Source organism: Strix uralensis, chromosome 1 (assembly GCF_047716275.1).
Source record: "Strix uralensis isolate ZFMK-TIS-50842 chromosome 1, bStrUra1, whole genome shotgun sequence".
Classification (NCBI taxonomy): Eukaryota; Metazoa; Chordata; class Aves; order Strigiformes; family Strigidae; genus Strix; species Strix uralensis.
Window position 1 is genome coordinate 152446113 of NC_133972.1, and position 16061 is coordinate 152462173.

General features: G+C 42.2%; 1 protein-coding gene and 1 long non-coding RNA gene across 2 annotated transcripts in view; one reads left to right on the forward strand and one right to left on the reverse strand.

Annotated features, from left to right (window-relative positions):
- The first annotated feature begins 536 nt into the window (after positions 1-536).
- The window catches only part of BAALC (BAALC binder of MAP3K1 and KLF4), a 30273-nt gene continuing 14748 nt past the window's right edge, over positions 537-16061 (forward strand). The window contains exon 1 of the mRNA XM_074886020.1: positions 537-792. Within this exon, the coding sequence (XP_074742121.1) occupies positions 627-792 (166 nt within the window). The 5' untranslated portion in view covers positions 537-626. The remainder of the gene's footprint in view (positions 793-16061) is intronic.
- The window catches only part of LOC141950756 (uncharacterized), a 41030-nt gene continuing 33487 nt past the window's right edge, over positions 8519-16061 (reverse strand). Inside the window, exon 3 of the long non-coding RNA XR_012631149.1 lies at positions 8519-8871. This is a non-coding gene — a long non-coding RNA (uncharacterized LOC141950756). The remainder of the gene's footprint in view (positions 8872-16061) is intronic.

The window sequence follows — 16061 nt, forward strand, 5'->3', positions numbered from 1 at the left end:
GGCGGAGGAGACTGCTACGCAGTGCTCGCTGTGGCAGGCTGGCACGTATTGCCAGCCTGTATGTATAAATCCTGTATGTATAAAGCCTGTATGTATAAATCCTGTATGTATGTATAAATCCTGTATGTATAAATCCTGCATGTATGTATAAATCCTGCATGTATAATGCCTGTATGTATAAATCAATCGCTGAGGGAGGGAGGGGAAGCCGGCCAGCCCTCGGCGTGTGTCCGCTCCCGGCCGGCGGCGGGGGCCGGCGGGGTCTGCGGCGCAGCGGAGCCAGCCGTGCCCCCTCCTCGGGGCTCCGCGCCGGCTGCCGGCAGCCCGGGGTGCGGAGAGATCGGGGACGGGCTGGGGGGCGGCGGGATGGGCGAGAGGAGAAAAGCGGGAGGGGAGGGGGTAACAGGAGGAGAAGGGGAGGGGACAGCCGGGGCGGGGAGGGGGCGAGAGGAGATAATAAAACCGGGAAGGAGAGGGAGACGGGCAGGCGAAGCTGGGGAGAGCCGGGGCGGGCGAGGATGGGGCGGAGGGCGTGAGCGGGGCCGTGCCGGGCGGCGGGGCCGTGCCCGGCGGCGCGATGCTGCTGCCCGGGCGGCGGCGGCGGCGGCAGTGAGCGGGGAGCCGCCATGGGCTGCGGGGGCAGCAGGGCCGACGCCATCGAGCCCCGCTACTACGAGAGCTGGACGCGGGAGACCGAGTCCACCTGGCTGACCAACACCGACTCCGAGAGCCCGCCGCAGGAGGGCGGCAGCGCCGAGCCCGGCGGCCGGGAGCAGGGCGGCCCGCGGCCCGGTGAGTGGGGGCCCCGCCGCGGGCGGGCACGGCGGGCCGGCGGCCCCGGGGAGGGGGAGGTCTGCGGCACACGGCCCTAGGAAGTGTGTCTGTAGGTGTGGGCATACCCGCCTAGCTGACGCCTCACCTCCTTTTCCGAGACCGCCCTTTCTGCCCTCACAGACGCCAAAGTCTGGGTTTAAAAATCCCGGGGGGTCGCCGGGGCAGCCCGGTGCGCTGGGAGCCGCCGCCGCTCCCCGGCCACCCCCGCCCCGGCGACGCGCCGGGACCCACCACCCGCGCTCGGGGCTTTTCGCGACAAGAGCTTGTTCGGTACCTGGGGACCCTCTCTCGGTGGTGCTTGGCTGTGAGAGAGAGCGTGCAGATGCCGTCAACTATGTAATAACGTCACCAGCAGGGAAGAGAACTTGGGGCTTCGAGGCTCTCGCTGGGGAATCCGCGGCTTCCTTTGCAAAAGGAGTCGTTTAGGAAATAGGTTTAAAATAAGGAAGAGGTATGACACACCGGCCGCCTTCCACGCCTCCTCAAATCAGGGATGTACACAAAAGAAAACTGATCGGATGGTGGGCTGCACGGGAGCTGACCTACAAGTTTGAATTTCCTCGTTCTTGTCAGTGTGGTACATGCTTAGTTGTGCGACTGAAGTACGGACAGCGATGGGAAGGGGAATGAGAAACTCTGATCTGATGTAGGGTTTTAAATGTTTTCAGAATTACTATGTATTGCAGTGGTATCTAGAAATCTCAGTTTAGGTCCAGAAATTCATCGTGCTAGATGCTGTACAAACACAACATGGAGATGGTTGCTGTCCCAGATAGATTATAATTTGCATATAAAGCAGCAAATGCCTATAGGTAGCTTCAGAGGAAAAGAAGTAGCTTTGCAGACTTTTACAGCAAGCTACAAAGCACCAGGAAGAAATCATGAAAGTGCAGGAGTGAAAATTCACAAAGGTGGGCATCACAGGCCAACTGGAATAGGGAGATGATGACTCTGTGCTGACCGAAATACAAGGAGAGAGAAGTCATAAAGGATCTATGCTGTACCCCCGAAGGCTGAAGAAAGACTTTGTAGTAACCACATGTGAAATTACGAGAATTTGAAGGTGAGTTGGTATAGGAAATGCTGTGAATTTAGAGGTTCAAGATGATACTGGCAGGTAAGCTTGAATGACAGGTGACAGTCTTGCCTCCAGCAATGAAGGCTAAACACAGCGAGTGTTACCTCTGTACCCACGCTTAGCATTATCTTAGCCACACTTACTTTGAGTTGGTGCCTAAACATCATAAACAGAAGCCAGATAGAGGTAGATCAGTAAGTATTCTTCCTAGAAACATGCGATAGTTGAATTTGTGTTTACAGATGAGAATAGCAGAGGTAAGGAGGACAACACTCAAGTCCAGTAGAGACTGACTAGGGGTAAGAGAAACTCTTTACACGAAAGCTTTACAGAAGAGATTAGAGAGGAAGGGAGTGATGAGTGAACTGACTGGTAGGAACAAAGGAAGGGATAGCAGGACTTCAGGGAAGGTTGAGGTTCACCTTTCAACACAGTCATGGTGGCAGCAGCTTAAGGAACCTGAGGAACGCACACTGGCCCTGATTAGTGCCTTGAAAGTCATAAAGTACTTCATTGAGAGCTGTTGTAGGGTAAGGTTTGCCACAGGAAAAGAAAGGAATAAGGAGAGCTACTCCAGGGACTAGAAACAGCATGTTCAGTGAATGTACAGATGAAAGGGAGAGGCAAATGAGGTCAAGTATGGGTTTAAGACATGAAGAGGAAAACATGCCTTTATTGTGAGAACTGAAAACTACCTAAGAGTGAGAGGCAAAAGGGAAGAGTAAGGGAGGGGGTAAGAGCAAGGTGGGGGAGATGGAGATGGGATGTGGCATTGGCGTAAGTGGAGGTAGGAAACTTCTGTAACTGGGACATAGAAAGGGAGGAGGCAGCTGGGGAAAGGGGGACCAGACAGAGGCAGCTGGGAAGAAGAGGATGAAGTTGTTCTTTGTCATTTTTCGCTTGGAATAAATTGGTGAAATTCTGTGAAGAGAGAAGAAGAGGCAAGGTGAAGGGAAGATTTCAGGAAAAAGCCAAAAGCAGTAAAAGGTGGCTGTGATTGTCAACATGTTTCAATTAAGTGGAAAAAAAACCACCAGGTGTTAGACATCAAAATGGAAAGAGGGGTAAAACACTCAGAGGTGAAAGAATGTATGGTATACAGGATCAGCAAGCATATCAGTGAGGAAGGGGTTAGTAACTGCCATATATTAATCTTAGTAATCTCCTCCCACCCCACAAATTTCATTATATCCTCCTCTTTTTTTGTCAGCCAGCATATTTAGCTTTCTGTGTCTGCTCTCATTGGAACTGTATGTATTTGTGTAGCCTAAGGTTTGTATCTTTACTAAGACATTTTGAAAGCTAAAATATTTTTAAATTAAAAAGGAAGTAATGAGTTTTTTAATTTTCCCTTCACTTCTCCTTTCTTCCTATTTCAGCTGGTCCTTTCTTAGACTATTTGTTCATTTTCCTACTTGATTTTTTACGTCCATTTTAATAAAGTGTATTGCAATCTCCCTATTTTTTACAGGAAGATATAGGACAATATCAGTTGTTATAGCTAAAATAAGACAAACAATTTCTCCTAGGTTTACAACAAGTCACTAACAGACACAAATATAGGTAGTAGCAACAAGTAGCAGTACACTGCTGAGGCTTTGACAATGATGAGCAAGGTAAATTGATATGGATGAAGAGGGGTAGAAAAGTAGTAAGTAGCTTCATGAAGCACCGCAGGTGGTGAAATTGAAAGACATCTTCTAGAAGATAAGCGTACGTACTGTTCATAGGGCGAGTGGCTTCCATGAGGGAGGAAAAAAAGGAAAGACTCACAGTGAGCCCACACAATAGAGCAGTTTCTCTTAAGAATATCCATTGCTATGTGAGCAAAGAACTTTTCACAGGATTCAGCTACTGCATAGGCTATAGCTGGGGATAATAATAGACTACATTTCTGCTTATTAACCGTTTCTTGATCCTTGCAACCCTTTGCACAAATTGCCTTCTCTTTAGAGGGTCTGATTCAGCTAAGTGTGGAAGTGTTAGCACCAGTAATGACTTTCTGGGAAAGTAAGAATCTGCAGAAGCAGGTGAGTCCCCGTGGCAGTCACCATGGGTTACAAGCAAACCATGGGGGAAAAGACTGAATTAACAAAAACTGCACAAAAACTGTCAAGTATTTTGGAACACATTCGCATAGCCTGCTGTGTTACATTGGAAAACTTGCTGATATATATGTGTAGGGTAGTAACTTAAGCTGTACAGTTTCTTGCCAGAAACCTGGACTGTAGAAGTGCTTTATAAACCTGTTCAATGTCAACTATAACAAAAATATATTTTGTTTATTTTAAAGCAGGCTTTAAGTCATCTTATTTCTATTTCCTTCCAGTTTTCAGTGACTAAGTTAGCTGTTGTATTCAATTATTTTTTCTATATTATACTTTAAAGTGCCTCAGAGTAGATAAAGCAGCATGTAGCCTCATGGTCAGAGAGACCTTACAATCATGATTTACCTTATGGGCTGCAAACACCTTAGGACAGGATCTCTCCTTACTGTTTTCCAACAGCGACCAGCACAGTAAGACCCCAGTCTTGGCTGGAGATAGTTACTGAAATGAAAATAAAAATAATTAATTTTTAAATGATGTAGCAACCAAGTGAAAAATAATTCTCTTTTATCAGAACTGAAAAGCTGCATATTGATCGCCTCAGGACTCGCTTGTTCAGATCCTCAACTAATAAAACATTTTTTTATTTTTTATCATTACCTGACTCACAGTATCGGCTAAGGCTTTAAAAACAAAGACAATTGGTTTTTATTCTTTGTACTTTGCACTATTTCTATAGTAAAATCTCTTTTCCTGAAGCACATTAAAGAAAAACATTATCCACATTTCACACAAACTCACCTGATGCACTTTGGAGAAAAACTTGCTCATGGCATCAGCAAACGTACCTGCACTCAGTGGTCCGCCAGGATCAGTTAATTCCCTAGTGAAGACATTTGCAAAATAGCTATGAAGTGGGAGTAGAATGAAGTCCTTTGTAACATAAATAAAGAAAATCAGAAGAATAGAGGAGAAATTTTATCACTATCTAGCAATCTGGCTGGCTAACAGTTTATCTTGCATAGTTACCTTTAATATAGTTGTGCATTTATGAATAGTTCTTGCTCTTTTCTCTGGGATTAAATGACTGGCTTATGCTGCTGCTCTACTGTATTCTGGTTGCTTCTAACTGTGGGAAGTTTTATAGACCAGGTTCATCTTTGCAGCTAGGGTCTGGTCAAGACTCTGTATGCAGAATACAGGGTTTCAGAGGTAACCTTTCACAGAGAAATTTTTGAAAATTGCTTTTCCATCCTTTGCGGTAGGATAGGAAGCAGCTGCAGCCGAAGAGCAGGGCTGTGCGAACACCAGTTGCCATAACAACAGGGACTGGTGCTGGCTTGGACCAGAGCTGCAGTCATCTGCTCTTTCATTTACCAGGTATAAGTAAAGTTAAAAGGTTAACAGAAATGAATAAGCAAGCATCAGGTTGTAAATTAAGAACTTGGTGCAGCAGATGGTTTCTCGTAAATCGGACTGCATAGAAGTATTTAATAAAAAAATCTATTTCAGGTTAAGAGCCAAAGAGGGACCACTTTTGCTAGTGCATAATATGCGTATGTCAGCATCTCTTTGTGCTCCTGTGCCCATTTACTACTGTTCTTTTATAAACGGGTTGGTTCAAAATTTGCTGTGTTTGAGAAACGTGGCATTTGATATTTTCAGGAGATAACCTTATTACAGTTCAGAATTACAGTAAAAGTCAATAAATACAGCCTCTTCCTGGACTGTAAGACATTACAGTTAATTCCTATTCCACCTTAGTCCAGGCCTTGGATATAATAATGTATTGGGAATGCGTGGCAGGGCTTTGGTAGTGGCGGGCTACAGGGGTGGCTCTGTGAGAAGTTTCTAGAAGCTTCTGCTGTGTCCGGTAGAGCCAATGCCAACTGGCTCCAAGACGGACCTGCCACTGGCCAAGGCAGAGCCCATCAGTGATGGTGGTAGAGCCTCTGTGGTAATGTATTTTAAGAAGGGGAAAAAACTGCTACACAGCAGTAATCGCAGCCGGGGAGGGGAGTGAGAATATGTGAGAGAAACAACTCTGCAGACCCCAAGGTCGGTGAAGGAGGAGGGGGAGGAGGTGCTCCAGGTGCTGGAGCAGAGATTCCCCTGCAGCCCGTGGTGCAGCCCATGGTGAGGCAGCTGTGCCCTGCAGCCCGTGGAGGTTAAGGTTAACGGTGGAGCAGATCTCCACCTGCAGACTGTGGAGGACTGCCAGAGCGGGTGGATGTGCCTGAAGGAGGCTGGGACCCCATGGGAAGCTTGTGGTGGAGCAGGCTCCTGACAGGACCTGTGGAAAGAAGAGCCCACGCTGAAGCAGGTTTGCTGGCAGGACTTGTGACCCTGTGGGGGACCCACGCTGGAGCAGTCTGTTCCTGAAGGACTCTAACCCATGGAAGGGACCCACACTGGAGCAGTTCATGAAGAACTGCAGCCCATGGGAAGGACCCACGCTGGAGAAGTTCATGGAGGACTGTCTCCTGTGGGAGGGACCCCATGCTGGAGCAGGGGAAGATGTGAGGAATCCTCCGCCTGAGGAGGAAGAAGCGGCAGAGACAATGTGTGATGAACTGTCTGCAACCCCCATTCCCTGTCCCCCCGCACCACTGGAGCTAAGGAGGTAGAGAAATCAGGAATGAAATTGAGCCCAGGAAGAAGGGAGGGGTGGGGGAAGGTGTTTTAAGATTTAGGGGGTTTTATTTTCTCATTATCCTGCTCTGATTTTGATTGGCAATTAATTAAATTAATTTCCCCAAGCTGAGTCTGTTCTGCCCATGATGATAATTGCCAAGTGATCTCCCTGTCCTTTTCTCGACCCATGAGCCTTTCGTTATATTTCTCTCCCCTGTCAAGTTGAGGAGGGGGAGTGATAGAGTGGCTTGGTGGGCACCTGGCATCCAGCGAAGGTCAACCCACTGCAAATTACATGGTATTTGCAAAGGATCCCATTTTAATATTGTTTCTGGATTTTAATTATATGACCTCTGCAATTTCAGTTATCACTAGCCTCTGTATGGAGGGCGGTACTAAGGAAACTCTTCTACACCACCCAAAAACAGAATAGAAAAAAATAGCACGTGGGATGTTTCATAGAGTAGGGAGAGAAAGTGTTGGCATCTAATTTTTACCATCTAGCTTTCAGAAAGCAGCCTTCTTATGCGTCTCCTCTACTTTGTACACCAACTTTTTGTGTGTTAACATTTACGTGGATGTGTAATAGACTTCTTAAACATGGAAAGCGCCTCCATAGAGTGGGTTTGTGTAGGTGCTTCCATCTACACAAGAAGATTGGGTTCAAAGTCCTCTGAAAACCACTTTCTTAAAAGCATGATTTGATAGGGCTGTTCTTCAAAGGGTTTCTTTGCAAGTGGCACCTAGATTTGTGTCATACCTCACTACACTTCTGAAAGACCACATAAATAGCAAACCTTGGTGTCAGTACTGGAAGTACAAACTCAGTACCAAAGATGGAGGTAAACGAAAGCAGTGGAAAAGCCCAGAGCCCCTGCTGCTTCAGAGGAGTTAACCATTCCCATATGCTTTAGGGACTTCTAGTCAAACTTTTTACAGTATGTCTGCGGGAGAGAGGTGGGAAGTGTTGCAGGATGGAAGTGAAATAAAACTGATGCCTCCCTCAGAAATGGAAAAATAATCACTTTTGCCAGTAAAAAATGACATTTCTGCATCAATCTATGGATCAGGGGATTGTAAAGAACCCTAGATAGCAATAAAGGAAAATAATAGAATTAAATGGATAATCTCTGTAATAAATGATGGTTGCCAACCCAGGGACCCGAAACTTCTCAGCATTGCCATTCCTCATTCAACACACATACCTGGGTTTTGCTCAGCATAGAACCCAGTCAAAGATTATAGTATTGGCCTAAACCAGTATTTACTCCACCACAAGACAGCATTGAAATGATTGGAAAAATTAGACTCAGCTGATAAATACAGTTCTTTGTAATAACTATATTTTCCAGCCCAACCATAGCTGTTACTTTTCTTCCAATCCATGCATTTTCATCTTTGCTGTCATTCGATAGTTTAATACTCTTAATTTCACATAGGTACAGATGTAATTTAAGTACAAAAGCTGAAATACAGATTGGAAGCAACAAAATATTTCAACATATTGTCAGAGAACTTTGGTATTTTCATTTTATGTCCTTGAGGCATACTACCCCTCCCCATCCCACCCCCCAAAACTAACTATCTCCTTATTTTTAAGCATGGAAAAAGCCCTATTCATATTGAGACCACCTGTGCTTAAGCTTTTTGCTAAATTATGAGAGTAGGATAGTTACAAATGCAAATGTTGTTTGAGATAATGTATAAGGAATGTGAGTAATTTGGATGGGACTGTTGCTGCCATTTTGCACTGTGGCCATTCTGTGTAATTACATGCTTTGTGGGTGTTGTATTTATTCTGTTTTGTTGATTCAGTTAAAAAATGTCACTGATACTTGGCTCATCAGAACATACTAAGCAACCTCCCTCCACTGCTAAAAGTATTTTTAAATTGATTCCTTATTAATAAATACCAACTGCCATATAAAAAGGAAGAGTCCACACCAAGCAAAATTTTATTAAAAATATCAAAGAAAATTGATAGATGAAAAATTTTCTTCCATAATGAGCCTTCAGCTTGCTATTTTGTGAGATGTATTAGACTCAGTTGCTGGAAAAACTTCAATCTTGTTTAATGGTAGGTGGTTAGTGACATTCAGATACTGCATGAAACCTCCTGAAAGGTCCTGGTGTCTCAGGTGGGAGCAGCTGCCCTGTGCCCCTGCAGCAGGAGGGGAGGGCAGGGACTTGGCAGGGCTCTCCAGCTGCCTCCTTCTTCTTCTGCAACCTCTTAATTGCACTTTCTGCCTCTAGGACTCTCTCAAAGCGCTGCAAAAGCTGTAAAAAAAAAAAAATTTAAAAATATAAATATACTATGATAATTTTTTCAACAAAGCCTCTTAGTCTCTGCTTAATTCCCATTTAGCTAATTTCCAGCAGTCTTGCTAAACCCCTGCTGCAGTCTAAAGCAGACCTACTAGGATTGATTGCCCACAATTTACCCCAGTGTAATCATTACCCACCAATAAAATAAATTCACTAAAAATGCGATGTGCACGAATGCTGGAATTACATGAAAGGCTTTCCTAGCTGTCACAGTACCAGAAAGGAGGAAGGTTGTTCAGTATCAGTAGAGATGATTTGCATGATTTGGCACCTTCTCTCCAGATGATTTTCCAGTGGAAAAAACTCTTCTTGCGTCATTGAAATCTTTCATGAGAAAAATTTTCTTAGTTAGTGAGAGCCAAAGGGCTCATTAACTATGGGAAGAGTTGTTGCCCTCTGCCTCAAAAGCAGGCGGTGGGGCGGTGGGATGGTGAGAGGGAGAGTGTCTGAAAGGATTTGAGCAGGAAACCTGAGCCGTGTTTTTTTTGGCAATGACAGGTCCTGCCTGTAGGATGCTCAGAAGGAAATTGCTCTCCAAAATTACTGTTTTTCTGGAAAAAGCTCTCTTTTTTTCCTTTTGTATCCTCATTCAGGACATTTAAAAACTCTTTTTTCTTTTCCTCAGGAATGAGTTTACACCTTCTGGCCAGTTCTAATCCTGTATTTTCCAGTTTAAGAATGTATAGTTCAAAGCTAAGACTTAAAAATGGAATTAGCTTTAAGTGAAGACTCCTGCCAGTCTTTCAGTAGAGGTGTAATTTATTTCATACAGGAAACACAGTTCAGAGTGCAGTTTACCTCATTGCACATTGATTAGAATTTCCAAAATTTCCACACTGAGCACATACTGCAGTAATCTAGCATTTAGGTGACAGAAATCTGTCTTTTCTGTACCTGTAGTCGGGTATAGAAATATATTTCTTAATAGAAACAGAACTGATATTGCAAGATATTCCCCCTCCCCCTTTCTTGCCAATACTCTGGGCCCTTGAGCCTCAGACTCCCTTGTATGAATGTTGCCATGTCCTACAACTTTTTGTTTGACTCACATAAAGCTTTTTGTTGGACTCACATAAAGCAGCACTCTTCTAAATTATTCAGATAATATTTCAAAAGCTGTGTGATTGTGTGCATTTCTTGGCAGTAGCCTTGCATGAAAAAAGTGCCTTGGTCCTTTACTGTATGCAAAGAAATAATGAGTTCCTATCCCAATTTTATTATGAGTACATGCATAATTACTTCCCTAGGCTGTCACTCTGCCTTTTCTGTTTAGGAAAAATACTGATTAAAAGTAAAACAAATGGGTAGATGGGGGAGCGACATTTTACTTATTAGTGTGGGCAGCTGTAGGCTGTAGGGTTTTCCATTTTAAAGTTTTCCTGAATCCACTGAGCCCCTCCAGATTGTTTCTGCATTGCTGTTTGCTTGACTGAGCCTTAAATTTTAAGCAGCTGATGAAAAAGAGGTAACACAGCCTCTTATTTCTCCTGGAAGATCATGGATTCAGGCCAGCCTGTTGAGGTAGGTGCTAGCTACTGAAGAGCAAAATAATCATCCAATCCTCTGTTGATTGACTGAATTTTTTTTTTAACCAATTTTCTAGCAATGCATATGGTTGTGTTTCTGTCTCTGTGCATTTCATCTGGATATTGTCCTCACATTGCAATTGTCGTTCTTGTAAATTGCTAGTATTTCCCAGGTGGGCCATCAGAATTGTTCCAAGCACTTGCAGTGCTAGAAGTATGAATTTCTGCTGCTTGCATAAAGCCGGTGCCCAAGTGCTTTCTTAGTGTTTACACTGTCCATGGAAAAGATGAAAAAAATTTAATGGATTTATCTAGTAGAATGTTAACGGCTGATGACATTAGGTTTTAACAACGCTACTGCTCTCATTTTAAGATGAACACTAAATGGGAGTGATAACTTTTCCACATGCATACAGATATCTTAAGCCAAAGCATTTTATGATCGCAGTCATACCATGAGCCAGTTAAGTCATCAGTATCCTTTCATATATTCATAAACTGTAAGGCTGGAAGTGTCACTTGCCCATACAGCCCAGTGGTCTTCCCTGAGTTAATTCCCATACCAAGCATACCTTTGGGACATTCAGACTTAATTTACATATTTCCAGTGGATAGCATTTTGCCTAAGCCTTTGTAAATCAGGCCAGTAGCTAATCACTCGTTGCTAAAATACATATCTAATGCCTTATCTGGAACCTTTAGCTTCAATTTCCAGCTGCTGAACCTTGTTGAGCAAAACTGAAGAATCATTTCAGCTCAAGTTTCATGTACATTTAGATGCTTTTCATAAGGATTTCTGTTTAGTCTGCCTAAATATTTTTGGTGCTCTTCAGTATGATTAATTGAAATGATACTATCTACTCATCTTAAAATTCCATGTGTGATTAGCAAGGTAATGAGAATGATAAAAATACTGCCCATTTCTGTGTTGGAAATCAGTCTAAAACATAATGAGTGGTGTTTTATTACCACATCCTGAAGGAGAAGGAAAGACCACGTGAACACCAACAGATCTAAGCCACTGTTCAGAACCTGTCTTCAAACAGGGCGCATATGGTTGTGGGAAGGACGCTTGAGAGGGGGCCAGCAGTCTGCTGCTTGTTTTCCATCTCTCACAGTGCTTTCCTGTAACAGGAACGTCTTTCTTTGTATTTTAAAGAAAGGGTCAGACAGGAACTGAGCCAAAAACAAGCACCTTTGGAGAACTGGCTGACTTGACTTAGTTTGGACACCCACAATGTAAGGTATTGTGCATGGAGGGTATAATTTTTAAGGTGAATTTTTCATGGGCAGTACTTAAGTATGGCCTGTATCTTTGCATGTGGAGAAGCAGATCCCTGCACCGCCTATCCTCCTAAAATGTTGTATTATGAAAAACACTTCAGAGGTTTGCTATTTGTTTGTTAGTTTTTCACTTTGGAGGAATAAGTGATCTGTTTCTGGCATATCATGTGACACCAGTAGGTTGCTTAACCATCCCATCTCGTGATTTTCCCAGGCATAAAATGTAGTCAACCTTTAATGTCTTCCAAAATATTGCCAATTCTTATTCCACAATATAGTTAAAATTCAGTTTTTCTTTCCTGTTAGAGTTATTAAAATTTGTATCTTCGTCCATCAAACTCTGTTGTCTTTCTGTCATTAAGTCCTTCCCTAGAGCCCTGATTACAATTCTTTCAAGTTTACCTTTCCTATCTTCCCTTCATGGTCAGACTAATTCCCCCTTATTCTGCTTCTGGAGTCTATTTTCCATGTAGTATCATTTGTCTTGAGCGTTGAAATGATCACACATTGTTAAAAGAGTGTTGTGGTGTGCTTTTTCTATTCGGAATAAATATAAATTTTATATTCAACTTTCAATTCATAGATGGGGTTACAACATTGTTAAGTTTGTTTACAAGATAGTTGTACCATGATTCTGTATCATAATTTGAAATCAAAATATAGCAATATGCAAAGATTTAGCATCTGCCTGTACCTGGGAAATTAGGCCATGTAAGGAATACCAAGGTTTGCAGCTTTAATGCTGCCCTTTTTTGTATTCTACTTGTCTGCCAGAATCCTTGGATACTCTCTAGTAGAAATCTTCACATTATAGTAATAAATCTGATCAGACTTTCTGAGCTATTTATCATATTCCTATTTATGCATGTGCATGTTAAATTCCAGATTTAAAATGTTTTAGAAATTCCTTTTATCCAAAGAAGAGGAGCCTGTTGCCTCATTTCAAAAGGGCAGTGGTTAAAGAAGTTTTGAAATACAGAAATCTATAGGACTCTTGTTTGTTTCATGCTCAGAAGTGAAGTGGTAGCAAATAGGAAAATAAGCAAACCTGCCAGCCAAAACTGTCTCAAGATGTAGTGCTTGGTCTCTCAGTTTTGCCAGGACTCCAGTGTGCATGTAGTCATTTAAAAGCATTAAATATATTCATTGTAATCCAGTTCTTTTAGTACTGAATTCAACATTTAATACCATAGTCTTACAGAAGAACATAATTCCATAAGGCCTCCAAACATGTGACAAAACCATGGCCAGATCAGGATTTCAGAGTGTGATTTGCCTTCTGCTATTAGCTATTATGAGCCCTGTCATCTTGCATAAATAGAGAATTTCCTCTTATTTATCACCTACTTCCTTTAGCACTGAAAGTAAAGCAGATACTTTCTAAACAGAGAATGAAGAGACTGTTCGTGCTCTAGGGTGAGCTGAGTTCAAATAAGCATCCCATGGAAGTAGGGAGGAAGGCACACAGCCCTCTCCTGCTTCCCCGTGCCTGCTGCATGCCAGGGCATGGCTCAGGCCTGCCTGGCTGGACTCAGCTTTGGGGGGACCTGCCGTGCATGGAGGGCTTCACAGAAGGAGAACAGATCTCCTCCCCCTGCCTTTTCCCCAGTTTGGGGCAGGGGGAACCATTTCTGTGGCATCTCTAAAGAGACACTCCACAGAACTTCGATGGCCAGTACAGAATGTATAGAAGATGCAAATAGGTTTGGTTTGTTTTGCTTCACTGTCTAAAATTCTTATTGCATTAGAATTTGGATAAATCATTCTGTATTCTCTGAATGTCTGGGCAGCAAATTTATCGTGTTATTATATTTGCTGATTCAATAAATACAAAACATTGTTTCTTATGACATTTTCCTGCTGCAGCAGGTCCTCCCTCTGCTTATCTTCTGGATCCTTCATCCTAGCTTACAAACCCACTCTATGCTATGTCTGAAAGTTTCTAAATTCTTTCTTGTTAGGGAGAAAAGCTATTGCAGATTTCTTGAGCATCTGGCCTTATCCCTGAGGCTACTGCTTTGGAGGAAATGACTCAAACTTGACTTTTGTCACAACCTCCACTGCATTAATTTTTGATAGGATTCATGCTGTTATTTCTGCAGCAAAAGTAACATACTGCACTCAGGCCTGCAGATGCGTAGCTTTCCCAAACATGAACAGTTTCAGATCAGGAAAACAGGTATAGAAAACAGGTATTTCAGTGCCCTCTGTACTTACTATAACTCTGTGGCATTAAAAGCAAGAAACTCAGTGGTAGTAACAACTACATATTGCCTCTGGAAGCAACTGCATGTTGTGATAACATTGTTCATTCATCTTTACTGTGAGTTTTCTCAGAGTCCATTTTTACAGTACAGTATCTTATTATGCAGGCATTTTCTAAAACAGCATCTTAGGCATTATTCATGAGATAAGTCATGATAAATAAAAAAGGGTGTTGCTGAACCAGAAAATTGAACCTTACTGGTTTGTTCATTGTCAATTCCAAAGATAAAAATTTAGCATACTAACTAACAGCTACCCACTTTAAACAAGTATGTGCCTGTTACTCAATAGCAAAGCATGTGACAGCACAGGGTCCACAGTACTGGGTCAGATCTATAGTGTATTTGTGTCAGAATTCATCTCCCAATTTTGGCCGCTACCTGCTGCTTTAAGATCAGGTAGGAGAATATTGTGGCAAGCACATGTGGAATAATTTTCTCTGCAAAGGTCTGATCCTTTTGGCTAAGATTAACTTCGCCTCCGTACTACAAGGCTTCATACCCCTTCCAGATTTCTTGACAGCATTAGCTATTGCAGCCCTGCTGATTTTTGTTAGTCACAGAAATTTTCAGTTCATCTTGGATCTTATTAAGATACTGCTCTTTTGGCGAGGTCTATGCAAAGAGATCAAGGCAGACCTACCACCTGCTATCTGTGGTTTGAGAAATTTCCTGTAGTCCTGATAATTAAGGGCTACCCTTAAATGTTGCTGTCTGTCCTTCTCCCATTCTTGATCATTAGCAAGTATATATTTGCTTTCTCATACATAGATAAGGTCTAGCAAAAAGCCTTGAGGAAGCCATACCTTTATCTTTTGTCTTGCACAAAATTGGCCCCCCTATTTATCTTTTTTTCCCTCTGTGTCAGCTGTCAATACATTACACTATTTTGCTTTTTACTCCAGTTTTACTTCCACAATCTGAATTAATTATGTAATTTTCCCCTCTTCACAGAATCTTTATTTCCATACTAAAATCTGGTTAGAAAGAGTTAAATATTGAGAGTAAAAATTTCCTCTCTTCTTTATGAGATACTCTCATAAAGGATGATTTGAATTCTTGGCTATAACCAGGCTGTACAAAGAACTACAGAAGCTTCTATGCATTGTTTATCCTTGGTTTTGTTTTCACTAGTGTTGTCATTATAATAGAAGAAATCACAAATACAGGTCTAAAATCTAAAATCTAAAATTTGCATTCCATGCTTTACATTTTCTTTGGCTTCTCTGTGATGAACATCTTATTTACTAAAATGATTCTTTTAAAAGCTTTCTTAGACTGCTTCCTCCCCATTTAATTATTTTTTTTGGAGTTATAAAATATGATTTAAGCATGATTTATTTTGAATGGACATAAGGTTGCAAATCTGTGAGCAACTTTTCAGACTAGAATTTTAAGTATATATATTACAAAATACCTGAGGGATTCTGCTCTCTGGGAATTTCTGAAAACTCATTCAAAATTTAAAAATTATTAGAATTGCAGACAAAAGAACACATGCTAGCACATACTGAGAGGCCTCATAGAACATGGTGGGAGATGGGACTTGGTGACTCTTTCTCTTAGAGAAGTGAGGTGCATCCTACCGGGAAGATAAGCAAGGCAGAGAGGGAAATGTTGAGAGAGAGAAGTTAGGGCATAAGTATGTTACAGCCAGCAGAGAAAAAAGGGCATCACGGACAGATTTCTCTGAATGCATTGGTGAATTTGCACCAGATTTTCAAGTGGCATTTAGGAACAGAAAGATGCCTTTGAACAGTACAGAACAGTACTGCCTACAATTCTGGTATGAAGAAAACTTCTGTTCTTTAGAAAATGGTCATGTGCTACCTGGAATTAATACAAGACTTAACAGTCTGAAACACAAAGAATCGTGATGATAATAACTATGGTTAATTAATAAAGAGAATTAAGGTAACAGAAGCATTGGTGTATTTGGAGTCTTCCTTCTAAAAACTAATTTTGATATTTGCTTGGACACACTGAATTTTTCATTACGTTTACAGTAGAGAGAGTAGGAGGTTGTCCCAGAAAGACTAAAAAAAACTTGGCATCTTACTGACAGTCT